Source organism: Heterodontus francisci, chromosome 26, assembly GCF_036365525.1.
Source record: "Heterodontus francisci isolate sHetFra1 chromosome 26, sHetFra1.hap1, whole genome shotgun sequence".
NCBI lineage: Eukaryota > Metazoa > Chordata > Chondrichthyes > Heterodontiformes > Heterodontidae > Heterodontus > Heterodontus francisci.
The window spans coordinates 15,766,752-15,793,803 of record NC_090396.1 but is presented as its reverse complement, the minus strand read 5'-3'; the positions used below and the strand labels follow the sequence as shown (position 1 = coordinate 15,793,803).

Below are 27,052 nucleotides of genomic sequence, written 5' to 3'. Positions count from 1 at the left end.
TACATTAGCTACCCTCCAATCTGTAGGAACTGTTCCAGAGTCTACAGAATCTTGGAAGATGACCACCAATGCATCCACTATTTTTTGGGCCACTTCCTTAAGTACTCTGGGATGCATACCATGAGGCCCTGGGGATTTATCAGCCTTCAATCCCATCAATTTCCCCAACACCATTTCTCTGCTAATACTGATTTCTTTCAGTTCTTCTCTCTCACTAAGCCCTGTGTTCCCCAACATTTCTGGTATGATATTTGTGTCCTCCTTTGTGAAGACAGAACCAAAGTACGCATTTAGTTGGTCAGCCATTTTTTTGTTCCCCATAGTAAATTCCCCTGTTTCTGACTGTAAGGGACCTACATTTGTCTTCACCAATCTTTTTCTCTTCACATACCTATAGAAACTTTTACAGTCAGTTTTTATGTTCCCGCAAGCTTGCTCTCGTACTCTATTTTCCCCTTCTTAATCAATCCCTTGGTCCTCCTTTGCTGAATTCTAAACAGCTCCCAATCCTCAGGTCTGTTGTTTTGTCTGGCAAATTTCTATGCCTCTTCCTTGGATCTAATGCTATCTCTAATTTCCCTTGTAAGCCATGGTTTGGCTACCTTTCCCATTTTACTTTTGTGCCAGACAGGGATAAACATTACCCCCAATGCCAACAGCATCTCTCCTCCCAATCACTAGAGCCCAATGCCACCATCCTCCAGTGCAACAGCAAGTCGTCATTCTGAAATTGCAGGCACTTCCATGAGAATACATTTTTGATAAGTTTAGAAAAGGGGTGGGGGTTGGGTTTGCCAGATCTGTTCATAATTCTCACCTTACATCGTAGTACTGGTACCCAAAGTATGTTGAATGTTGATCGGTCAAGGGTTGCAGGTTCCTGGGTGAAGTAGAGCAGGTACCTGAGTGAGGTGGTGCTGGTAGCCAGGTGGAGTGGAACAGGTACCCGGGTGGAGTGGAACGGATACCCAGGTAGATTGATGTGAGCATCTGGGTACTACCTGGGTGGAGTGGAGGAGGTACCCTGGTGGAGTGGAGCAGATAACCAGGTGGAGTGGAGCGGGTACCCAGCTGGAGTGGTGCAGGTTCCCAGGTGGGGTGTTGCAGGTGGAGTAGTGCGAGTACCCAGGTGGAGTGGTGTTGGTACCCGGGTGGAGTCACTTTGATGTCCAGTGCCGGGTTGAGAGTTGCTGACGCCCTATGCTGGGCAGAATTGAGGACTACTTTACAATTGCTTTACAAATTTAATTTCGTCTCCCCCACAGACCTGCAGATGAATGCGAAATGGGAGATGAACTCTCTGTTCCCTGGAAGTGCCAGCAGCACCCTTAATCGGAGCATCACCACTACTCACAATCAGCAGTACTCCAGGATGATAGGTGGATCCTCCATGTCCTCAGAGATCCACACTACCATGATGTCAGGACCAGGTTAGTATGAGCCAAGTCAGTGTGTAACCCACTGTGTAGTGAATACCTTTCACCTCCTGCTTCTGACTCACAGCATCAGCTAAAAGTTAAACCGAGTCTACAGTTAAAGTGCAAGATAACTCACGCTGACTTCTGGAATTTGATTTGTTGTAAATTTGAGAGAGAAAGCTAAAGTAACTGAATAATCTGAATAAGAATTGAGGGCAATTTATCTTCCAGTTTGGTCTCTTCCTCTTCTCAAGATACTTACTCTTACTGGCTTAAAAAGTGAACTGACATTCATACAGTGCCTTCCACATCCCCTTTGCATCCCACTGGGTAGGTTTGAACGTGCTATCAGTATTGTTGTGTAAGGTAAAGCTCCATATGTGCCAGCTGCCCTCCAGTGCCTGCCTCAGAGGCCAGTCATCATATGTGAACCATGACAGTGAGTGCTGGCAGTATATTCAAACAGGGCAGACATCACCCAACAACCCACTTCCCATCAGTGGTTAAGGCTCAGCTTGAGTATGTGTCCAGTTTTGGGCACCACCTTTTAGGAAGGATGTCAAAGCTTGGAGAGGGTGCAAAAGTGATTTACTAGAATGGTACCAGGGATGAAGGACTTCAGTTATGTGGAGAGACTAGAAAAGCTGGGAGCGTTCTCCTTGGAGTAGAGAAGGTTGGGGGAGACTTAATGGAGGCATTCAAAATTATAAGGGAGAAACTGTTTCCACTGGCAGAAGGGTCAGTAACCAGAGGACACAGATTTAAGATAATTGATAAAAAATCTAGAGGAGCAATGATGAGAATTTGTTTTATACTGCAAGTTGTTGAGGTCAGTAACACACTGCCTGAAAGGAAGCAGATTCAATAATAACTTTCAAAAGGTAACTGGATAATGCTTGAAGGAGGAACATTTGCAGGGTAATGGGTAAAGAGCAGGGGAGTCGGGCTAATTGGATAGGTCTTTCAAATAGCCAGGGTATGACAGGTCGAATACTGTGCTCTAACCGTGGCGGATTTGACCCTTCTCGCGGTGGGAGAGGGGAAGCAGGTACCTGAGCCAACTGTAACGCACTAGTGGGCAAGAGAGATGCTTTGTCACCTGACTCTCTGGTGTTGGGAAAGTACGCAAGGCTTCACTGATACACATAAACACATGGAAAATGCTGGATGAGAAATGACAAGTTACCCATTGGATAGACACATGGATGAAAATGGAATAGTGTAGGTCAGATGGTTTCACAGGTCGGCACAACATCGAGGGCCGAAGGGCCTGTACTGCGCTGTAATGTTCTAATTCTAATTCTAATTCTAATACTCTGGCCCAGTCACAATGTCTTAATGGTCGATGAGTAAGACACTCTTCACATACCTGGGCTTATGTCATCTCCTGGAAGAAGCAAACAACCAGATAAAAACCCAATGTGAGAAATAAAATCTGTAAAATTCCCCTCTGGCACCAATCCAGGATTTGTTATATTGATAAACTAAACTCACTGTCCTGTAGAATTTGACAGGTCATGCTGCTTGTTACCCTTTGAATATTACGCCTGATTCACCCTGATATCTGTCCACAACACTGGCAAATGCAGCGTCCACCCATAAAGTTCCTCTGCTGTTGCAGCATCTCTACTGGGATGGGTCAATGAACACAATTGCTGGAGTGATACACACCCAATGCCACATGCTAGGATACACGCAGCACTGAGCTTTCTTGGCCAGTCATCCTCTTCTCTCCCCATTGCCACTGCCAATGTGAAGTGTTAGCACCAGTCAGTACCTGCAGGATGAGTGTGAGTCGCTGCTTCTCACTTTCATACAGTGGCTTGGCCATTTGTGTTTCAGAAGATTCCTTTCCCCACCCTAATCCCATTCTCTCAGTACATTTTGTACTGTCCCTTATCTATAGCAAATGCCCTTCAATTCATCCTGTTCAAAACAATGGCCAACAAAATGTTTTCAAAGTTACAATTTTGTGAAGTCAGAAGGAGCAGAAGTGACTCCAACAAATATTGTGGGTCACTATTGACTGGGCACTCCCCCTCCTCTTCACCCCCCCCCCCCTTTCGTCTTCACGCACTTCCCACATCTTCACGCACTTCCCACATCTTCACACCCTTCCCACGTCTTCACAGCCTTCCCACGTCTTCACACCCTCCCCACGTCTTCACACCCTCTCCACGTCTTCAACCCCTTCCCTTATCTTCACAGCCTCCCCTCATCCTCTCACCCTCCCCTTGTCTTCTCACCCTCCCCTTACTTTCACCCCTCCTCTTGTCTTCACCCACCCCCCTCCTCCACACCACTATCTTCCCCCCTCCCCTCATCTTCACCTCCTCTTGTCTTCAACCCCTTCCCTCATCTTCTCACCCTCCCCTTATCCCTCAGTTTTACCTTTCCCTTTCACCCACCCCTACAACCACACGCTCAGTACCTAACCGCAGACCGCCTCAGCATTGGAGCCAGATGGAATTGGACAGGCCATAATTGGCAAGTAATTTAAAGGAGGATATGAGGTTTGATTTTGATTATTCTTCGATTGGGCTATATCATTAACTCTCCCATCTAAAATATCTAAAACTGGGATCTTTACAGAGACACCAGTAATTCTACAGTATGCACTCCCCAGTGACCTCCTGGGTAAAGTTCTGACCAATATGGAATGGAGCTGTACAATGCAGAACAAGGGGCTAGGCTGTTCAGGGGTGATGTCAGGAAGCCCTTCTTCACACAAAGGGCATTGGACATCTGTAACTCTCTGCCCAAAAAGCTGTTGAGGCTGGGCGAGGGAGGTGGGGGGGGGGGGGGGGGGGTGGGGCTCAATTGAAAATTTCAAAACTGAGATTGATAGATTTTTGTTAGAAAAGGGATTTTAAGGGTTAGGAGTTAAGGTTCAAATCAGCCATGACCTAATTGAACTGTGGAACAGGCTCAAGGGGCCGAATGGCCTCCTCCAGTTCTTGTGTTCCTGTAAGGTCTCAGATTCCACTCGGTCCGTGCTGAGTTAACTAATCTCAGGCAGGCAGCTATCAGGGTGACCATGATTATTGACCCTGGGTTAGGGAGGGACAAAATCCTGATTGCTATCTAATGAAAAGGTGCACCTGAGTGTCTGTTGGACAATGAGTTTCACAGTCAAACATGCAGGAGGAATGGCCATGAGGTAGAGACTGTGGAACTGTACCCCAGACAAAAGCAGCACCTTCAGGACTTAAGGATTGGAAAGACTTGGGTATCTCTGACTGCTCCAGTACTGGTTTCCTGAATTCCTGATAGATGTTTGTTTGTGCAGAAACACCAATGTATGGAAAGAAGGGAGTTAACTACACGATCACACAGCAGATGATTGGAGGGAGGAGACGCACTGAATCCGAGGATGTAAATGCTGCTCTTGAGAACCTGGAGATGGTTCTACATGGTTAGGCTTCTTCCAATACATTTCCATAAATTCAGTTTCTTATTCACAATTATTACAGCCTGGGCTAATGTTTGAAGAAACCTACAATGGGACCTGTGGAATGCAATGGTTTAGGTACTTGCTTTGTACCTCTGGACCCTGAGCTCAAATCCACCCAGACTGATGGGATGTGAATCTCCTCTACCAACTATATTAATGAGTTCTGGTTAATGTCAACCTAATTCCTAGAAGCCCACAGCTCAAAAAAACAGTCTCTCGGTCTACCTGAATAACAACAACAAATTGCATTTATATAGTACCTTTAACGTAATAAAACAACCCAAGGCACTTCACAGATGCATTATTAAACAAAAATTGATACTGATTCACGGGAGGAGACGTTGGGGCAGATGAACAAACGTTTGGTCAGAGATAGGTTTTAAGGAATGTCTTGAAGGAGGACAGAGAGGTGGCGAGGAGAAGTTTAGGGGGCAATTTCAGAGCTTACACCCTTAGCAGCTAAAGGCACAGCCACTAATGGTGGAGTGAAGGAAATCAGGGATGCGTAAGAGGTCAGAATTGGAGGAGTGCAGATATCTCAGAGAGTTGTAGGGTTGGAGGAGGTTACAGAGATAGGGAGGGTTGAGGACATGGAGTGATTTCAACACAAGGATGTGAATCTTAAATTCTGCACATTGAACTCACCAATTCACCATCCTGCAGTCCCTTTGGGAGTCCGACATCAATGTTTATCTTGATGTTGCAATCTTTCTAAATGGCCATAGGATGACTCGTAAGGGAAATGGGAAATGTCTCAATAGTGCAATAGGTTAGACTTGCAGTTGTGACAGTGTAGAGGAACTTTTACTCTGTACCTAACCAGTGCCCATACCTGCTCTGGGCATGCTTGATGGGACAGTGTCGAGGGGGCTTTACCCCCGATCCCACCCCCCACCCCTGCGCCTGCTCTGTATCTAACTCATGCTGTACCTGCTCTGGGAGTATTTGATGCTGACACCAGGTGCTTGAATTGTAAAGTGTTCCATTTTCCAGCGCAAGATTTCAAAAGCACAACAATTAAAGAATAATAATAACCACTGGAGGCTTAGAGTCCCTGTAGGTAACAGCCCTTATGCTCCAGCTCTCAGCATTGGAAACTGATCTTACTGCAGACCAACTCGAAGATTCTGATTCTGCCTTAAACTCTTGGATGGGTGGGGGAGGGTCACTGAGGTTGGACTAGAGCGAACACCTGCCTCATGGATGTGCCCCTTGGACTCCCATCGCACAAGCCCCCGATCAGGTGGTATTTGTATAACCCAACAGGATCTCCTGCCATTCGGGGAATCCCCTCCGCTGCAGAATTGCCAGTAGCTCCTCCATACCCATCGATTGCTTTCATGAACCCACACCTTTTAATAGCTAATTAGTGCCACTCACCCAGACCCCCACCATGCTCTTACCAATGGCCGACTCCAGCAGTCAACCATGATATCCAGTACTGCAAAGGCGCAAATGGAGGGAATACTTTGGATGACATATCTTACCCATTTGCGTGACATCATTAACAGCTTATTCTGTGGCCAGCCCCATGACCGATAGACATCTAAGGGGTGGGTATTGTAAATGGGCCCACTCCACTGCTGGCATGACATCACTTTTGCAGACATGAAGCTGCAGAACTTTGGGCTTTGGTCAACTGGATAGATGTTTTAGGATGTTAGACAAGGCCCATAAAGAGGGTTATTGCCTGTGCAGAATGTCAGCTCCAACACTGCAGTGGCCTATGTTTGAATGTTCATCTAATTTGAGACTTTCCCACTTTTTTGCATTTATTTCTCTGTCTTCTTCCCTGCAGAAAACAGATCTCCCGGGATCCCAGACACTCCAACTCGACTTGTGTTCTCTGCGCTCGGAGCAACCTCATTGAAAGTCAGCTGGCAGAAACCTCAATGTGACCTGGAGGTCCTGGGCTATCAAGTCACGTACCAACCTCTTCTGGGAGGTCAGTACTGTCTCACTGCAATCCGTGAACCACAGCCGCCAACGGAAGCTCTGTACCTCACCGACTCTCTCAATGTCTGAACTGGTTCCCAGCGTGGTTTGATGGGAAGGTGGCAGTTTCTCAATGTCTAACATTGCAGATTAGAAATGAAAAATAATCGAATATGTTTGTAGAGAATGCGACATAGACAAACAGAGTGACTGGTATATAGGCAGAGGCAGACATACACATATACAGAAGGACCAATGTACAGGAAGAGACAGAGATATACATAGAGAGACCAGATTATAGGTACAGGCAGACAAATATATGGGCTCTGGAGATGAACCCCGCCCCCCCCCCCCAACCCCCATGCAATTAGGGCAGAGGGGACTCCCAATTCTAAGGTGAACCTGTGCTGACCCAAGGCAAGCTGAAATCAATGAAGTAAGAGGTATTTTGGACAAACCAAGGCAGACAGGAGTTGGGGTAACTGACATGTAAATGCAAAAGCTATCAGAAAGCATGTGAGAAGAGAGAGTGTGATTGTTTTTGAGATGTGATTTTGTTCTAGCCATGATGTGATGAAGTTGAACTGACTCAGTTTCTTATGATTTTCCAGATGAAATTAAAACAATTGGAATCTCGAACCCCAATGAAAATTCCCTGATCATCAATGATCTTCTACCCAACTACTCCTACATATTCAAGGTCAAGGCTCTGAGTGAAAAGGGGTGGGGTCCAGAGCGAGAAGGAGTTATCACCATTGAATCGAAGGTGGACCCGCTGAGCCCTCTCAGCCCAGTCCCAGGTAATTGTCGGACTGACCAGCTTGAGGGACCTGCCCTCGATATATTTCCGTGAGTTGCTGTTAGTGAAGAATGAAGCGTTGCATTGTTACGGGGGTAAGGAGTACAATCTGGAATCCTGGAGGATTCTCTTTAATCTACACAAACTTAGATTTGTTCTGAGTTAAATGTAATGCCATGAGACAAGCCACTTGGAGTGTGTACTCATTAAATAACTTGGTGTGTTGCGCCATATGACAGGAGGTTGGGCCAATTCAAGAGACCAAAGTAAGCAAGGATTGGAGAAAAATAATTCTAAAGTTGGCTTGACTTCTCTAATGCATGTTTATCTTTATTTAGCCCTCAAACAACACCATTATCACAAGGTTTGTGGGACCTTGCTGTGTGTCAATTGACTGCTGCCTTCATACATTAGTACTGCTAAAACTTGCATTTATATAGTGCCTCTAACATAGCAAAATGCCTCAATGCACTTCACAAGGGTTTGGCAGTGGACCACAGAAAGAGATATTAGGACAGCTTGTAGGGATGGAGGAGGTTACAGAGATAGGAAGGGGCAAGACAGGATTTAAAAATGGATGAGAATTTTAAAGTTAAGGCAGAAGCCAATAGAGGTCAGCAAGTACAGGGGTGATGGGTAACGGAACTTGGAGTGAGTTAAGATACAGTCTTGGATGAGCGCAAGTTTATGTAGGGTGGAAGATACAAGGTCAGCCAGGACAGCAGTGGAATGGTGGGTCTTGAGGTAACAAAGGCATGGATGAGGGTTTCAGCAGCAGATGAGCTGAGGCCAATGCAGAGTTGGACTCTGTTGCGGAGGTGGAGGTCTTGGTGTTGGAGCAGATATGCAGTCAGAAGCTCATCTCTGGGTCAAACACAAACCAAGGTGTGAACAGTCTGGCTCAGGTTCAGACAGTTGCCAGGGAGATGGTGTAGAGAACGGAGTTTGTGGCAGGTCCAAAGCCAATAGCTTTGGTCTTCACAATATTTAGTTGAAGGAAATTTCTGCTCATCCAATACTAGATGTCTGACAAGCAGTGTGACAAATTAGAGACAGTGAATGGGTCAAGAGGGGTGATGGTGAGGTAGAGCTGAATGTCTTCAGTGTTACATGTGAAACCTGACGCTGTGATTCAGATAATGTTGCCAAGTGGGCAGCATGTCGATGAGAAATAAGGGGGAATGCCAAAGATAGATCCTTGAGGGACTCCAGAGTTAACGGTGTGAGAGTGGGAAGAGAAGCCATTGTATGTGATTCTCTGGCTACGATTTGATAGATAAGAACAGAACCAGGCAAGGGTAGTTCCACCCAGCCAGATGATGTAGGAGAGGCACAAGAGAACAGTGTGGTGAACTATGTTGAAGGCTGTAGACAGGTCAAGAAGGATAGTTTATCATGATCAAAGTCACATCGTGACTACAACATAGTGATTACAACCGTGACTACACTTCAAATGTACTTAATCGGCTGTAAAGTACTTTGCGGTTGTGGAAGGTGCTATATAAATGCAAGTCATTTGTTTCTTTTCTTTCAGGCCCATTGTTTGAGGTCCCAATGATCTAAACCCAGTCCGAGAACCATGCGAGTGATCCTGATCTCTTGTTGGTGCTCGTGCTATGTTTGTAGAAGTATTCATTCATTCAGTTTTTTCCATCAAGTTGCAGAGTGGAGAGACCCACCATGTGTCACCTATACTGCAAGGTGTAGGACTATTCTTCAGATTGGTGAATACTCCCTGATTTTTGTCAATTCATTTAACAGTCACCAATTTGTCAAGGCTCGCGAGTAAAAGACCAATTTCCCAATATCTATATTTTTGAATTGTTTGTTCATGTGCTGTTGGCAAAGCCGGCATTTATTGATCCCCTTCATTGTCCTGAGAAGGTGGTGATGTACCTTAAGTAGTGTCATTGTTGTCTTTACAACTAAGTGGCTTGCCAAACTATTTAAATGCTGTTAAGAAACAACTGTGTCGGGGTGGCTGGTTCTGTGTCAGGGTGGCTGGTTCTGTGTAGGGGTCGCTGGTTCCCTTCTCTGAAGGACTCCAGTGAACCAGATAGGTTTTTACAATGATAGTTATTACTAGAATATGTCAATTAATTCAGTTTAACAACTTGCCATGGTGGGATTTGATTCCACAACATCAGGATCACCAATTGAGCACCATAACCATTACCCACAACCTTAGATTTGGTTAAGCTTTGTTGACTGACAGGTACATATAGTGCAGGACACCAGTAAAGTTTAAAAAGATTCATAGAATCTTACAGCACAGAAGGAGGCCATTCGGCCTGTGCCGGCTCTCTGTAAGAGCAACTCAGCTAGTCCCACTCCCCCACCTTTTCCCCACAGCCCTGCATTTTTTTGCTGCAATTATCCAATTTCCTTTTGAAGGCCAGAATTGAATCTGCCTCCATCACATTCTGAGGCAGTGCATTCCAGATCCTAACCACTTGCTGTGTAAAAAAGTTTTTCCTCATGTCGCCTCTGGTTCTTTTGCAAATCACCTTAAATCAGTGTCCTCAGGTTCTCGACCCACCTGCCAATGGGAACAGTTTCTCTTCATTTCCTCTGTCCAGGCCTTCATGATTTTGAACACCTCTATCAAATCTCCTCTCAACCTTCTCCTCTTAGGAGAACAACCCCAGCTTCTCCAATCTATCCACGTAACTGAAGTCTCTCATCCCTAGAACTTTCTCATAAATCAGATTAAGAAAAAAGATGAAGTAAATCAGAAAGTAGTAATGATGCCAACCTTGGGTTTTAAAAGCCAGTAGATAGTAGGAAGAAGGGAAAACTGGAGGAGGTGAGAAGTCCAGCTTGGTTCAGCTGGTAGCACTTTCACCTCTGAGTTAGAAGGTCATGGGTTTAAGTATCATTATAAGACCTAAGGTCATAATCCAGGCTGGCACCCCAATGCGGTACTGAGAGAGCACTGCATTGTCACAGATGCTGTTTTTCAGATGAATCATTACGTGAAGGCCCTGGCAGCCTGTGAAAGTATAAGATCCCATGCTGAATTACCCTGCAACAGTGACTACACTTCAGAAGTAATCATTGGATATGAAGAGCTTTGGGAAGCATTTTCTAAATGTAAATTCAGATTCCTGCTCACAGTTTTGAGGTTCTGAGAATAAATTAGGACAGCTGACAACATAAAAATCTCTTCTGTTTCATTCTGCTTGTTCTCTTCTGAAGGCACCTGCTCCTTGTACAGGTCGACCTGCAGTCAGTGCTGTTCAAATGACCATCCTTCACCTTTGAGCCTAGATGGTGAGAACTGACAGACTGTTTTACCAGTGATGGCTTCACAACTGAATGTGATCCTGCCATCAGTCATTGTCCAACACCCATGCTCCAAGCAGCGAGGGTCATTGGATAGTGGTCAGGATTGAGAACGCTGGCCCAAATTCTAGCCCAGGAGTGTTGAGTACAATTTTACTGACCCCAACGTCCAGCCTAGCTGAGGTAAGATAACTCGGCATGGACCAGGGGTTAGAACCTGGGACCATGTAGACCTGTGTGGCTACACGCCATTAGGCATTCATCAACTGTGCTATCAGGGACCTGGTGCAATGACCTTGCTGCGGTAGCTGTTGGTAATTTATTGCGTTACAGGCTGATGAGTGCAGTTCTGCTCTGTTGGAGTAATGGAATACATCCTAACTGCCCCTGTTCTTTCCCTGCAGGCTCTCCCTTCACATTAAGCACACCCAGTGCTCCAGGACCCCTGGTATTTACTGCCATTAACTCTGAGCTGCTCAAACTGAGCTGGGAGAAACCCCGTAAACCAAATGGAGACATCGTGGGCTACCTGGTGACCTGTGAACCATTGGATGGGCAAGGTAAGCACCAAAACAATCCTTAATAATCACCTGTTTCTCTTGCAGGAAGTTACGACCTTAGCTCAATTCATAGCAGCCTTACCTCTGGTTGTGAGTTTGAGACCCACTGCAGACATTTGAGCACAAAATCCTGGCTGATACTGAGGAGTGCAGCACTGTCAGAGGTGTCGTCCTTCAAATGAAACATTAAACCTTCTCAAGGGTAATTAGCGATGGAAAATAAAGGCTGGCCTTGCCAGCCACCTCACGTCCCAAGGACAAATAAAATAAAATTCTGCTCCCATCAGCACAACTTGATGTTCCTAACTTAACTGTTATCGGCAAACAAATATCCAAATCTCTATTCCTTCATCCAAGTCATTAATAAATATGGTGAAAAGCTGACACCTCAGTACAGATCCCTGTTGAACACCACTTATCACATCGCCATTCTGAGTACACACCCTTAATCCCTACTCTCTGTCTCCTACCTCCCAACAATTTCCAACCCATATCACAAGGCTACCTCCATTAACTAAAGTTGGGATATTTCACAGATGATGAAACTGTGAGGCAGTCTCATCCTTACAGGTTGACAAGGTGCTTTCAGGTGAACTTTACCTGTCAGACTTGCCTTGTTTGAAGGATGCAACAGGGTATTTACGATGCACTAACACTCGTTCTCTTCATTCTGTTACTGCAGTCATTGCAAAAGCAAAGTTTTAAAAGTCAAAACCAAGAAAAAAGCAGGAAATGCTGGAAATCCACAGGGACAGTCAGTCAAAGTCTGAGCAAGAAAAGAAAGGTTAATATCTTGGAGGTAGATGATTCCACCCAAAATATTAACCTCTCTTCACTCATGCTGCCAAACTTGCTTTGAACTTCCAGTATTTTCAACATTTTTGAGGCTTTAGGAGTATTCTTTCTGTCAGAAGGAAAACACAGAGAAAATATTCCATTCTTTGGACTGAAGCTCCCTCCTCCTTAACTTTCTTCACCCAATACACTGCTGTGAGGAGCACTTCAATGGCCCTGCTGACTCCTAAGGTAACAGTGCCTGCATGTTCCCATAGGTATCGCTGCCTGTGATCCTCGGTGTGGTCCTGTAGATATCATTCCCTGTGACCCTTGCTCCTTGTGTGTTCCTGTACGTATCACTCCCCGTGAATCCCCCAGTGTGTTCTTGTAGGTATCACTCTGTGACCCCCACTCTGTTTCTATATATATTTTTATGAATGCAACAAAGGTTCACCAGACTTGTTCCCGGGATGGTGGGGCTGTCCTATGAACAGAGATTGGGGAAACTAGGCCTATATTCTCTAGAGTTTCGAAGAATGAGAGGTGATCTCATTGAAACCTACAAAATACTGAAAGGGATAGACAGGGTAGATGCAGCTAAGATATTTCCCCTGATTGGGGAGTCTAGAATCAGGGGGAAGCCACTTAGGACAGAGAAGAGAAGAAATTTCTTTACACAGAGGGTTGTGAATCTTTGGAATTCTCTACCCCAGAGAGCTGTGGAAGCTCAGTCATTGAGTGGGTTTAAAGCAGAGATTGACAGATTTGTAAATACAAATGACATAAGGGGATATGAGGATAGTGTGGGAAAAAGGCATTAAAGTGGATGATCAGCCATGATCATATTGAATGGCAGAGCAGGCTCGACGGCCTGAATTGCCTACTCCTGCTCCTATGTTCTTATGTATTACTCTCTGTGACCCCCAGTCTGTTCCTGTATGCATCATTCTCTGCGATTCCCCCAAGTATGGTCCTGTAGGAATCACTCACTGCGATCCCCAGTGTGTTTCAGTAGGTATCACTCTCTGTGACCCCCAGTCTCTTTCTGTAGGTATCACTCTCTATGACCCCCAGTCTGTTTCTGTAGGTATCACTCTCTATGACCCCCAGTGTATTTCTGTAGGTATCACTCTCTGTGACCCCCAGTCTGTTTCTGTAGGTGTCGCTCTCTATGACCCCCAGTGTATTTCTGTAGGTATCACTCTCTTTGACCCCCAGTCTGTTTCTGTAGGTATTGCCCTCTATGACCCCTAGTCTGTTTCTGTAGGTATCGCCCTCTCTGACCCCCAGTCTGTTTCTGTAGGTGTCACTCTCTGTGACCCCCAGTCTGTTTCTGTAGGTATCACTCTCTGTGACCCCCAGTCTGTTTCTGTAGGTGTCACTCTCTGTGACCCCCAGTCTGTTTCTGTAGGTATCACTCTCTGTGACCCCCAGTCTGTTTCTGTAGGTATCACTCTCTATGACCCCCAGTCTGTTTCTGTAGGAATCGCCCTCTCTGACCCCCAGTCTGTTTCTGTAGGTATCACTCTCTGTGATCCCCAGTCTGTTTCTGTAGGTATCACTCCCTGTGACCCCCAGTCTGTTTCTGTAGGTATCACTCTCTGTGACCCCCAGTCTGTTTCTGTAGGTCTCACTCTCTGTGACCCCCAGTCGTTTCTGTAGGTATCACTCTCTGTGACCCCCAGTCTGTTTCTGTAGGTATCACTCCCTGTGACCCCCAGTCTGTTTCTGTAGGTATCACTCTCTATGACCCCCGGTCTGTTTCTGTCGGTATCGCCCTCTATGACCCCTAGTATGATCCAGTTGGTATCAGTCTCTGTGACCACCCCCACCAGCACCACCCTCCCCACCCCCTGCTCTGATATGGTCGTGTAGCTATTTCTCTCTCTCTCTCTCTCTGCTGGAGTGGCTCCGAGTGTTTGGTATCAGTAGATGCCAGACTGCGGTTAACAAAAAAACCTTAACAACTTGGCCCACATTGTATCTCAATTCCTCCAACAGATGAGATCAAGACCTATCAAGTGGAGGGTGATGATGTAGAAATGACACTGATGGTGCCTCACCTCAGTGAAAATGTTCCATATAAGTTCAAGGTTCAAGCAAGGACGACACAAGGTTATGGTCCAGAGCGTGAAGGGATAATAACCATCGAGTCACAGGATGGAGGTAGGAGTCAGCACAGTAAGCGAGGTATCACTCGGTAATAATGAATACATCACATACAATTGTCTCTAATGCCCTGAATATTTCTGGTCTGTTTATTAGTCACTGCCTTAAACAGCTGAGCCCTTGGCCAGACAGTTAATTTGACAGGCAATCAATCAATCTATCTATCTACCTTCCTTCCTTCCTACCTACCTTCCTTCATACATACGTACGGTTGCAGTGGTGGAGGGGTTGTGCAATGTTCCAGTTGTTGACAATATGAATCTGTAAAGATAACATTTAAAAATTAGAAAATGGAGAGTATAAAGGAGAATTTTGGACAACATTTTTCACCAAAGCACATTTAAGCTGTGGAAGAAACTACCAAGTGAGAACAATGTAATGAAAACAGGAAATGCTGGAAATACTCAGCAGGTCTGGCAGCATCTGTGGAGAGAGAAGCAGAGTTAATGTTTCAGGTCAGCGACCTTTCATCAGAACTGGCAAAGGTTAGAAATGTAATAGGTTTTAAACAAAATAAAGTGGGGGTGGGGCAAGAGATAACAAAAGTGAAGGTGTTGATAGGACAAGGTCACAGACAATAACTGACCAGAAGGTCATGGAGCAAAAGCAAACAGTATGTCAACACCCACTCCCCCCTTGCTCTCATGCCCACATATCTGTCCTGGGCTTGCTGCAGTGTTCCAGTGAACGTCAATGCAAGCTCGAGGAACAGCATCTCATTTCCCGATTAGGCACACTACAGCCTGCCGGACTGAACATTGAGTTCAATCATTTCAGAGCATGACGGGCCCCCCTTTTTATTTTTAGTTTTTTTTATTTGTTTATTTTATTTTAGTTTGTTTCATCATTCCTTTTTTATAACCACTGTTTTTTTCAAGTTTGTGCTTTGGGCCAGGGCTGTTCATTTTTCTGTCCATTAACACCCTCTCTGCACTAACGCTTTGTCTTTCAACACACCATTAACATACTGTTTGCCTTTGCTCCATGACCTTCTGGTCAGTTATTCTCTGTGATCCTGTCCTATCAACACCTTCACTTTTGTTATCTCTTGCCCCACCCCTGTTTTATTTGCTTAAAACCTATTACATTTCTAATCTTTGCCAATTCTGGTGAAGGGTCACTGACCTGAAACGTTAACTCTGCTTCTCTCTCCACAGATGCTGCCAGACCTGCTGAGTATTTCCAGCATTTCTTGTTTTTATTTCAGATTTCCAGTATCTGCAGTATTTTGCTTTTATATTAGAACAATAGAATAGACAGTTTATGTGTGGTCAAGAAATAACTGGAGGGATTGAAGGATATGATGAGAAAGAACATGGTGAGGAGGGAGGGAGTGACCAGGTGAGGAGAAAGTGAGGGACCTGGTGAGGAGGGACTGAGGGACCCGGTGATATGGAACTGAGGGACCTGGTGAGAAAAGACTGAGGTACCTAATGAGGAGGGTGTGTGGGACCTTGTGAGGGGGCACTGAAGGATATGGTGAAAACCTTTGTACAACATTTCTTCGACATATTTATGGAAGGATGTTGATGGTTCCTAGTGGCCTTTTCTGTTCCATGTTGTAATAGCCATGTTCTGATTTTGTTTCCTAGCAAACCTTTCTGAGTACAGTAAGCAGATGGTAATGAGGCATGAGGGATATACGGTACCTGGAAATATGAGCACACAGACTAGCCTGATGCACTCCACCATCGACCCCTTATTCTCAGGTATGTCCTGACTGCATTTGCTGTCATAACCCCACATAATTAAAACTGGCCTAGCGAATAAAGGTGTACTCAGTCTCTTGCAGTACGCAGCCTGGTATCCAGCCTGGTGTGGTACCCAGTCAGGAGTGGTTCTGAGCCTGCTATGGTAACCAGCCTAATGTGGTAACCAGCTGGGAGTGGCACCCAGCTAGGAGTGGTAACCAACCTGGTGTGGTACTCTGCCTGGTGTACTACCCTTTCCCCTGACTCGGTCACTATACTAATACTGAATATCTGGGTCTCCTGATCTGCTCTGAAACTAATTCACTGGTTTGGTTTTCAGAAGGAATGAGTGTCACGACACAAAGAATGGAAGGTGGAACATCCATCACCCAACAGATCACTCGGACAATGATGACAAGTGGAACAGTCACCAAACAGATGGAGAGGAAGTTCTATGAGGCCTGATCCATGGACTAGGTCCCACAAAGTCTCACACTCTGTACTGACTACTGCAGATTCTTTATGTCGAACCGCACCAGTGAAAGATCTCTGAAGCAGCCCCAATCTCTGCCTGCCTCTTAGCTTGTCAGCACCTTAGAAAAAAGGGATAAAGATGGACAGTTATGATGGATGTTTGATCCTGCTTGTACATTGGGTTGGCATTACTTGGCACTGTTATAATATCCTGTAATGTTTTCTGGTCTATTGAAGATGAACTTCAATCAAGGGAGACTCTGCATTCACCTTATCCTGAAATCTGTCCAAATTTTATACTGCCTCGAAACTTTACCTCACCCTCAATCCAGTTGATTTGCCCTGACTCCAGTCTCCCCAGGATGCAGACAAGGACACTGAAGATTCATGTGTTCTTTCTCAGCTCTTTTTGCAGTTGTTTGGTGCAGGGGGTTTGTCATCACCATCAGAAATTTCCCTTGGCCATTGCACCACTTGTTTCACGCTTTGGGTCACGTGTATCCAACACCAAACCTTCACTGTAGTTATTTTTCCACCCAGCTATAAACAACTAATTTTTGTAGAATGTGCAGGAAAACTTTCAATGTGAATTTGATTCAAGTCTCAATGAGTAATTCTGCTGTGTGGGTGTGAAAGCAATCCTCTGGAGTCTACATGTTTAGAGCAACACTCTGTTCTACGAGTATGCGAGTAATTCCCTGTGTTCTAGGGTTTGAGTTATTTCCTGTCCTCGGGGAGTAACTCAGTGCCCTCTGATTGTGAGAGTAACACTTGTTCTGCCTGTAGGTAACACATCCTGTGTCCCCCAGTGTTTCCCTGCTGTTTTCATTTCAATGACTTGAGGTCTTGTCAGGCACTGTTGACTCATCCCACTTTTGGTGCTGAGTTGCCACTCATGTAAAAGGCCCTCATAACTTACAGATCCTTTATCAACTCTGGATCTGCCACAAATGGCAGCAAGCTCCAGTAACTCCCCGTCACCACGGAGACACTTGTCCTGTGCGCTGGGATTCACAGAGAGCTAGTGAATGCTTGGGTTTAAGGACTGTATGGAATGTTGGGATTTACACAGAATGTACAGCGTCTGTGGAGACTGAGCTTCCTGACACAGAGAGCGGGATGGCTCCTAAAGTTTTGTATCTCCCCTACCCAATCAGGTGCTGAACTGCGACGCTTGCTTCTTGTATCCTCCATATTGGATAGAAACATATCAAATCCACTGCACCGCCTCCCAACTACTTGGCAATTTTTATACTGTGCGACCAAAATGCTACAACAGCTCTTAAAAAGTTTACATTTTCGATACTAAACATGTATTTATATTCTAATGTCTCTGGGCTATATTTTTGGAATTTTCCGACAGTACTGCACACTATCCAAATGCCATAGATTTGGGTTTAACTGTCCCACAATCCAGCTAGTGCAGATCTGTATTGCTCAGTCCCTCCAAAGACTCATTTAGTTAAGGTTATATTGTATGGAGCCTGACAGATCCATGTTTAATTCCAGGTCTAGTCTCAGCTGGGGCAGACCTGGTGCCATTGCAGGCTACAATTGTTCACATTGGGGGGAGTGGAGAGGGAAATGTGCTGATGATCCTGCACCTGATTGCTATCCCATGCATACTGTGGTTAGTGGGTGAGCTCTGGATCGGGCTGAAGACTGGACACTTGGGCCAAGGTACCAGTGGGTACCGGCCACTGGTGGAACTGTACCCAGCAAAAGTCAGCACTGTCAGGAGAGGAGGGGGTGACACAAACTGAATAAAAATGTTGGAACAATGGTGTCAGGGGTGGAGTTGGCCATAGATTGCTCTGCATATGGCTTATCCGGTGAACCCCTCCTTGTAAACACTGATATGGGTTTTTGTACATGTAATGAAATGCTTCTTCTGCACTTATAATATATAACTGTCTCATAGACTGGTCTCGATTTTCTTTTCTTTCCCAGTAATATTGTTTTTTAACTTTCTCCAGCAGCACAGTATTTAGAAAACGTAAAGCGAGCATTTAATTGGAGCGCCCTTGAATTCAGGAGCTGTTGCTGCATTTCTGCATATAGTATCAATCCAACAGACCCAGCCAGTATACCAACAGCAAAGCCTCTCATGCGCCAGCTTCTCCGGAACTCTCTCCCTACGGGTGGCCAATGTTCCAATTCGGCAAATTTGCACTTCCTACGAGTAGAAACCTCACAAGTGCACAAATATATACAGGGTAAACATGTGAATAGGAGTTTCTATGAGAATTCAACCCCTCAAGCCTGCTCAACTCCATTAACTGAACATAGCTCTGTAATTCCTTGATTCACTGAAAAAATTGAAGAACTTGTATTTATATCGTGCCTTAGCACATTCTTACCATGTGCTGAATCAGCAGGTGTGGTACTTTTAGGCAAATGCAGCAGCTAATGTAAGATCAGCAGGTGAGATAAATGACAATATTTGAATTTATGTAGCACCTTTAATGTAATAATGGGATCCTCAAGAGGCCAGTATTAGAGGACACAGATATTTCGGAGAGTAGTGGGTAATGTCCCCTCTAATTCCCCTTTGCTGTGCGCTGCCTGTTTGATTCACTGTGCAGTCCCTTAAGATAACTCCACAGCCACACATGCTTGCATCTTAAAGGGACTGCTGCTTGTGTGTGGCCTGTTTGTCCCGTTTGTGCGTGGCCTGTTTGTCCCGTTTGTGTGTGGCCTGTTTGTCCCCTGTTTGGCTAGGCCAGCGTTGCTCATCCCTAACTGCCCTTGAGAAGGTGGTGGCGAGCTGCCTTCTTGAACTGCTGCAGTCCATCTGGTGCGGGTACACCCACAGTGCTGTTAGAGAGGGAGTTCCAGGATTTTGATCCAGCGACAGTCAAGGAACAGCGATATATTTCCAAGTCAGGATGGCGCGCGGCTTGGAGGGGAACTTGCAGATGATGGTGTTCCCACACATCTGCTGCTCTTGCCCTTCTAGGTGGAAGAAGTTGCGGGTTATGAAGATGCTGTCAAAGGAGGCGTAGTGAGTTGCTGCAGTGCATCTTGTATTTGGTACAACCTGCTGCGACTGTGCATCAGTAGTGGAAGGAGTGAATGTTTAAGGTGGTTGATAGGGTGCTGATCAAGCGAGCTGCTTTGTCCTGGATGGTATCAAACTTCCTCAGTGTTGTTGGAGCTGCACTCATCCAAGCAAGTGGACTGTATTCCATCACACTCCTGACTTGTGCCTTGTATTTGGTGGACAGGCTTTGGGGAGTCAGGAGGTGATTTACTTGCTGCAGGATTCCCAACCTCTGACCTGCACCTGTAACCACAGTATTTATGTGGCTGCTCCAGTTCAGCTCCTGGTCAATGGTAACCTCCAGCATGTTGATAGTGGGGGATTCAGCAATGGTAATGCTGTTGAATGCCAAGGGAATATGGTTAGATTCTCTCATGTTGGAGATCGTTATTGCCTGGCACTTGTGTGGTGTGAATGTTACTTGCTACTTATCAGCCCAAGCCTGAATGTTGTCCCGGTCTTGCTGCATATGAACACGGCTGCTTCAGTATCTGAGGAGTTACAAATGGTACTGAACATCATACAATCATCAGTGAGTATCCCCACTTCTGACTTTATGATGGAAGGGAGATTATTGATGAAGCAGCTGAAGATAGTTGGGCCTGGGACACTACCCTGAGGAACTCCTGCAGCAATGTCCTGGGGCTGAGATGATTGGCCTCCAACAACCACAGCCAACTTGCTTTGTGCCAGGTATGACTCCAACCAATGGAGAGTTTTCCTCCATTCCCATTGACTTCAATTTGGCTATGGCTCTTTGATGCCATACTTGGTCAAATGCTGCCTGGACATCAAGGGCAATCACTCTCACCTTGCTTGAGTTCAGCTCTTTGTTCATGTTTGGACCAAGGCTGTAATGAGGTCAGGAGACGAATGGAGGTGTGTCAGGATGTTACAAATTGACTGCAACAGGATGTAGATAGACTAGCAGAACAGGCAGACAAGTGGCAAATGGAATGTAGTACGGAGAAGTGTGAGGTGCTGCATTTTGGCAGAAGGGATAGGGAGAGGCAATATAGAGTTAATGGGACAGTTCTAAAAAGTGTGCAGAGACACAGACACCTGGGAGTGCATGTGCATGGATCTTTGAAGGTGTCAGGGGAGTGTTTAGCAAAGCATATGGGATCTTGGGCTTCATAAATAGAGATGTTATGCACAAGAGCAGGGAGGTTATACTGAACCTTTCTAAAACTCTGGACAGGCCACAACTAGAGTACCACATCCAGTTCTGGTCACCACATTTTAGGAACATGTCATGAACTGTTTTTCTTTCCACAGATGCTGTCTGAATATTTCCAGTATTTTCTGTTATTGTTTCAGATTTCCAGCATCCACAGCATTTTGCTTTTCTATAGGTGGAAATAGGCGCTGTTAGTGATGGCATAGAAATGTGATCGGAAGCTCATCTCGGGTCACATATGACGCCAAGGTTGCCAACAGTCCGGTTCAGCCTTAGACAGTTTCCAGGGAGAGGGATGGAGTCAGTAGCTAGGGAATGGAGTTTGTAAAGACAATGGCTTTGGTCTTCGCACTATTTAATTGGAAGAAATTTCTGCTCATCCGGAATTGGATGTTGGACAAGTAATGTGGCAAATCACAGATAATGAAGGGGTCAAGAGAGGTGATGGAGAGATAGAACTGGGTGTTATCAACACCTATGTGGAAACTGTCACTGTGTTTTCAGATGATGTTGTCAAGGGGCAGCATGAAGATGAGAAATAGGAGGGGACCAAGGATAGATTGGGAGCCGGAAGAGAAGCCAGTGCAGTTGATTCTCTGGTTACAATTAGATGGATCAGAATGGAACCATAGAAGTGCAGTTCCAGCTGGACGGTGGCAGAGGGGTGTTGGAGGAGGATAGTGTGGTCAACCGTGTCAAAGGTTGCAGACAGACCAAGAAGGACGAAGAGGGATAGTTTACAACAGCCACAGTCACATAGGATGTTGTTTGTGACTTTGTTAAGAACCATTTTGGTACTGTGGCAGCGCCGGCAACCTGATTGGGAGGATTCAAATATGAAGTTCCCAAAAAGATAGGCACAGATTTGGGATGTGGTGTGTTCATGGATTCTGGAGAGGAAATAGAGGTAGGCGATGGGGTGGTAGTTTGCAAGGACAATGGGATCAAGGGTTTTTTTTTTTTTTGAGAGGGCTGATGACAGTACATTTGACGGAGAAAGGAGCAGTACCCGAAGAGAGAAACTGTTAACAATATTAGCTAAAATAGGAACTAGGAAGGGACGTTGGATGGTCAGCAGTTTAATAGGAATAGGGTTAAGGGGAGCAGAAGAATGGAAGGCAAAACTGTAACTGAACAATAGGCTGATTTTAAAGAGGAGATAACTCGAGTACAGTCAAGGTACATTCCCACATGGGGGAAAGGTAGGACCAATAGATCAGAGCTCCCTGAATGATGAAAGAAATAGAGAGCAAGATGAAGCAGAAAAAGGGTGAATATGATAGATGTCAGGTGGATAATACAACTGACAACCAGCTGAATATAGAAGGTTCAGAGGGAAAGTGAAAAAACAAATAAGGGAATCAAAGAGAGAATATGAGAAGAGACTCACGACTAACATAAAAGGGAATCTAAAAGTCTTCTACAGGCACATAAATAGTAAAAGGATGGTAAAAGGAGTGTGGCCATTAGGGACCTAAAAGGGGATTTACACATGGAGGCAGAGAGCATGTATGAAGTGCTAAATGTCTTCACCAAGGAAGAAGATGCTGCACAAGTCATGGTGAAAGAGGAGGTAGTTGAGACACTGGATGGGCTAAAAACTGAAATAGGTTAGAAAGGCTAGCTGTACTAAAGATGCTAAGTCTGGATGAGATGCATCCAAGGATACTTAGGGAAGTAAGGGTAGAAATTGCAGAGACACTGGCTATAATCTTTCAGTCCTCCTTAGATACAGCTGTGGTGGCACAGGACTTGAGAATTGCAAATGCTACACCTTTATTCAAAAGAAGGGTGTAAGGACAAGCCCAGGAACTACAAGCTAGTAAGTTTAACTTTGGTAGTGGGAAAACTTTTAGAAATGATAACTTGGGACAAAATTAATAGTCACTTGGATAAATGTGGATTAATTAAGGAAAGCCAGTACAAATTTGTTAAGGGCAAATCGTGTTTAACTAACTTGCTTGAGGTTTTTGATAAGTTAACAGAGGCTTAATGAGGGTGATGCAGTTGATGAGGCGTACATGGACTTACAAAAGGCGTTTTGTAAAATGCCATATAACAAGTTTTTCAGCAAAGCTAGAGCCCATGGAATAAATGGGACAGTAGCAACATGGATTTGAAATTGGCTGAGTGACAGGAAAGAGAGTAATTGTGAATGGTTGCTTTTCAGACTTTTCAGGAAGGTATAATGTGGGGTTCCCCAGGGGTCAATGTTGGCACCCTTGCTTTTCTTGATATGTATTATTGGCCTGGACTTGGGTGTACAGGCCACAATTTCAAAATTTGCAGATGACACAAAGCTTGGAAGTATTGTGAACTGCAAGGAGGATAGTGATAAACTTCAAGAGGATAGACAGACTGGTGGAATGGGCAGGGAAATAGCAGAAGAAATTTAATGCAGAAAAGTGTGAAGTGAATCATTTTGGAAGGAAGAATGAAGAGAAGCAATATAAACTGAAAGGTGCAGGAGCAGAGGGACCTGGGAGTATATGTTCACAAATCATTGAAGATTGCAGGGCAGGTTGAGAAAGAGGTTAATAAAGCATATGGGATCCTGGTCTTTTTAAATAGGGGCACAGAGTACAAAAACAAGGAAGTTATGATAAACCTGTATAAAACACTGGTTTGGCCTCAATTAGAATATTGTGTCCAGTTCTTAGCACCAGACTTTAGAAAACATGTTAAGGCATTAAAAAGGGCGCAAAAATGTTTTACATGAACAGTTCCTGGGATGAGGAACTTCAGTTATGTGGATAGATTGGAGAAGCTGGGCTGTTCTCCTGAGAGATAGAGATGTTCAAAATAATGAGGGGTCTAGACAGATAGGAACAAGCTGTTCCCATTGGCAGAAGGATCCAGAACGAGAGGACACTGATTTAAGGTAATTGGCAAAAGAAGCAACAGTGTCATAAGGAAAAACTTTTTTTTTTAAAAAACAGCGTTACGAGGATTTCCATTTTTGTATTAAAACCTGGTATTGTATATTTTTAAAAACTGGAAAAAGATTTCAGTGGACATGAAGACATCTGAAGATAGCTGAACTTAATGGATGTTTTTGAAAGGAAGTTCAACAAAAGTTGAACTAGTAAACAAGGAATGGAAAACAGGTAATTTCAAGGAAACCAGGAGGGGGTTGACCTAAGTGCTACCCTCTGTTGTGACAAGAGAGAATGTATGACTTGGCATGTGACTTGTTTCTGGAGGTTTTGGTTTCATTTTTGAACTTTAAAAGCCAGTGAGTTTTTACAAAAGCAGGCAACTGGAATTTGTTATGGATCTGCCAGGAGAGCAGAAAAACCAGACAAGTATTATCTCTGTAAAGAATCTTTGCTCTTGAAAAGCAAAAGCTTGTCTGAAGTGGTACTGTTGCCTCCTGCATTTTTGAAGTAACCCTGAATTTGCAGAAATCTTGTATCTTTAAAAACACTTTTGCATCAAATGCGAGAACTGACACCTGTTGCAACACCTCTGATGGAAGACCTATGTGAAGCCTTCTACCGTTAAAGTTCTTTGAACACCTACCCAACACAGACTGTTCATCGACCTCACCTGGAAAGGTTTTGAGTGGCATCCAACTATTCGACTTTGGGACACCTCACCAAACCGAAGAACTTCATTCCAGATCATGGCAGTCTAAGCTCTTTATTCCTTTAATTCCTATGAAACAGCTGCAAACAAAAATCCTTTTTTCCCCCAGTTAACCGGTTTTTGGATGTATGTGCATGAGGGTCAGGGAAAAAATAAGGAGCTTTAATATCTCAATTTGTATATAGATTTACGTTCTTATTGGTTAAGACTTAGTTTTATAATAAACAGTTAATTTTGTTGTTGATTGGTGTGCTTTATTCTGGGGACAAACAGAGTATCTAATTAACATTAATTCTGCTTCTCTCTCCGCAGATGCTGCCAGACCTGCTGAGTATTTCCAGCATTTCTTGTTTTTATTTCAGATTCCCAGCATCCGCAGTATTTTGCTTTTATATTGGAGTATCTAATTGGCTGCTTTGGTAAGTGGTAAAATTTATTGATATGCTGTGACCTGTGGAGAAGTGGGAATGAACTAACAATGCACTCCTCCCGCCTTGGTAGTAACAAGGTGAGTGGTTAGCATCCGGAATGCACTGCCTGAGAGGATGGTGGAGGCAGATTCAATCAAGGCCTTCAAAAGAGAATAGGATAACTATCTGAGGAGAAAAAAATTTGCAGGGCTACAGGGAAAAGCAGGGGATTGGAACAGGTGAGTTGCTGTTGCAGAAAGCCAGCACAGACAGGATGGGTCAAATGGCCTACTTCTATGCTGTAACCATTCTATGCTTCTATGAAATGGCAGAGGCAGATGATCAGACGGACTCAATCTTAGTGACAAAAAAGTCCGTGAGCTCTTCGCATTTGTTGTTGGTAGTAAGTATGCGGTTCAGCAAATGAGTAGCTACAAAAATACCATGGGGAATGGAGGGCTAAAGGTTATAGTGTTGGAATTTTGCAAATATGGCTGTAAGCGAATTGGGGGAATTTTTTCCAGGAGCAGACACAAAAGAGTATGATTGGGATAGAGACGGGAAGGAGGGATGAGAGTGAAGAGTGATGCAAGAAAATGATCAGAGATGGCCTTATCTGTGATTGATTCAATGGGAATAACAAGGCCATGTGACTTGGCAAGGTCAAGGGGGTGGCCATGAATATGGGTTGGGGCATTTTTCTGGAGGGAGAAACTGAGAGAGGATAAGAAAGCAGTGAACGCAGGAGAGAGCATTACGAGTTGAGATGGAGTTTGAAATTACTGAGGATGAGAAGTCATCCAGTGCGGAGGCCAAAGGAGGAAAGTTGTGAACATAGAGAAAATTCTTATGGAACTTGGTAGGTAGTAGAAAGGAAGGATTTTAAATGAGATGAGAGGAGTGAAAGGTGAAATGTTCAAAGGAGAAGAATGTGCCAGAGGAGTAGAGAAACAGATTTAGATGTGATTTGGTGATAAGAGCCACACCAAAAATAAATAACCAGTCTCTTAACTTTCACCAAAATATGAGGGGTTTTGGTAGCACTGAAAATAAATATTTCCTTATTAATAACAAACTGAGCAAGTGGTTAACTTTGAAGTTCTGTACACAAGATCTAAAAAAGGATCTAGAGGTGTTACATACATGGTAAATGGTGCTAGAGGATATGCTTATCTTGGCAATGTCTTAAAGGTGTGTTCCCAGACCTCGAGTGAAACATGCAGCAGTCTGGTTGCCACTTCCCAAATAGGTTTGTCTTCTAGGGAGTGCGCACTCTGAGCACTCACTTTATGCAGCAGCTCCTCCACTGGCCAGGTTTCAACATTCTCCTGTTCTAGTACTCACCCCACAGATTCTACTTCCTGCTTTTGCATTTATTGCACCAGCTATCGGCTTTTTCAACCAATTTTATCCCCCCAACAGTTGTCTACCATCGCTCAGTAGCTAGCATTCTTGACTGAGTCAGAAGGCTATGGCTAAAGTCCCACTCTATGGACTTTGGCACAAGTTATAGGTTGACATGCCAGTGCAATACTGGGGAAGTGCTGCACTGGCAGAGGTGCTCTCTTTCAGATAACATGTTAAAATGAGAACCTATCTGCCCTCTTAGGTAGATATAAAAGATCCCACAGGAAAAAATTGCAAACAACATAATGAACTCATGAAAAAAAAACCCAAACAGACGAGGCGCACGAGTGAAGCAGCAGGGTGACATGGAACAATCGGAGCAGAATCCACATCAGTTTAATTCATTTCGGAATCAGCATCAGTTTCAACTCTTTTCAGAATCAGTGTTGTCCGTTTTAATTTAGTTAAGTTCAAAAGTGAGGATTCCATCTTTTACGACCGAAGAGGAAAGAGACTGCTTAAGATCCCCATCTAAAACTACATGTAGAGAGAGACTGGAACTGACCCAAGATCATCTCCCTACCTGAGAAATCAAACCAGACTTTTGCAATTGAAGGTAACAGAGATAACCAGAGAAGACTAAAGCACATTCATCCTCCTGAACCTGGAGCTTTTTTTCTTCAAGCAAGTTTTACAATGAACTCTTCTAAACTATTAGACCCCCAACTCATGTTACATTTTTTTAATCTCTACTTCTTCTGTGTGTATACATAAGTGCCTGAAAGTGGTTGAAGTTGCATATATTTTTTCAGGTATTATGTAATAAACATTTATCTTTTAAATTTATGAGAATATGTGTCATTTGGCTGTTTGTTGACCATTAAAACATTCAGGGGTTAAAACACTTTTAAAAAATGCCATC

The 27,052-nt window shown here is 44.4% G+C and overlaps 1 protein-coding gene across 5 annotated transcripts in view; it reads left to right on the top strand.

Annotated features, from left to right (window-relative positions):
* The window catches only part of itgb4 (integrin, beta 4), a 162,042-nt gene extending 143,560 nt beyond the window's left edge, over positions 1–18,482 (top strand). For 3 of the 5 annotated variants that reach the window (XM_068057841.1, XM_068057840.1, XM_068057843.1), the window contains 8 exons: positions 1,266–1,430; positions 4,708–4,833; positions 6,671–6,817; positions 7,419–7,607; positions 11,296–11,451; positions 14,230–14,394; positions 15,990–16,106; positions 16,429–18,482. In XM_068057841.1, the coding sequence (XP_067913942.1) occupies positions 1,266–1,430; positions 4,708–4,833; positions 6,671–6,817; positions 7,419–7,607; positions 11,296–11,451; positions 14,230–14,394; positions 15,990–16,106; positions 16,429–16,553 (1,190 nt within the window). In that variant the 3' untranslated portion in view covers positions 16,554–18,482. The remainder of the gene's footprint in view (positions 1–1,265; positions 1,431–4,707; positions 4,834–6,670; positions 6,818–7,418; positions 7,608–11,295; positions 11,452–14,229; positions 14,395–15,989; positions 16,107–16,428) is intronic. The other 2 variants (XM_068057842.1, XM_068057845.1) reach the window with 2 other exon arrangements.
* Positions 18,483–27,052: the final 8,570 nt, after the last annotated feature.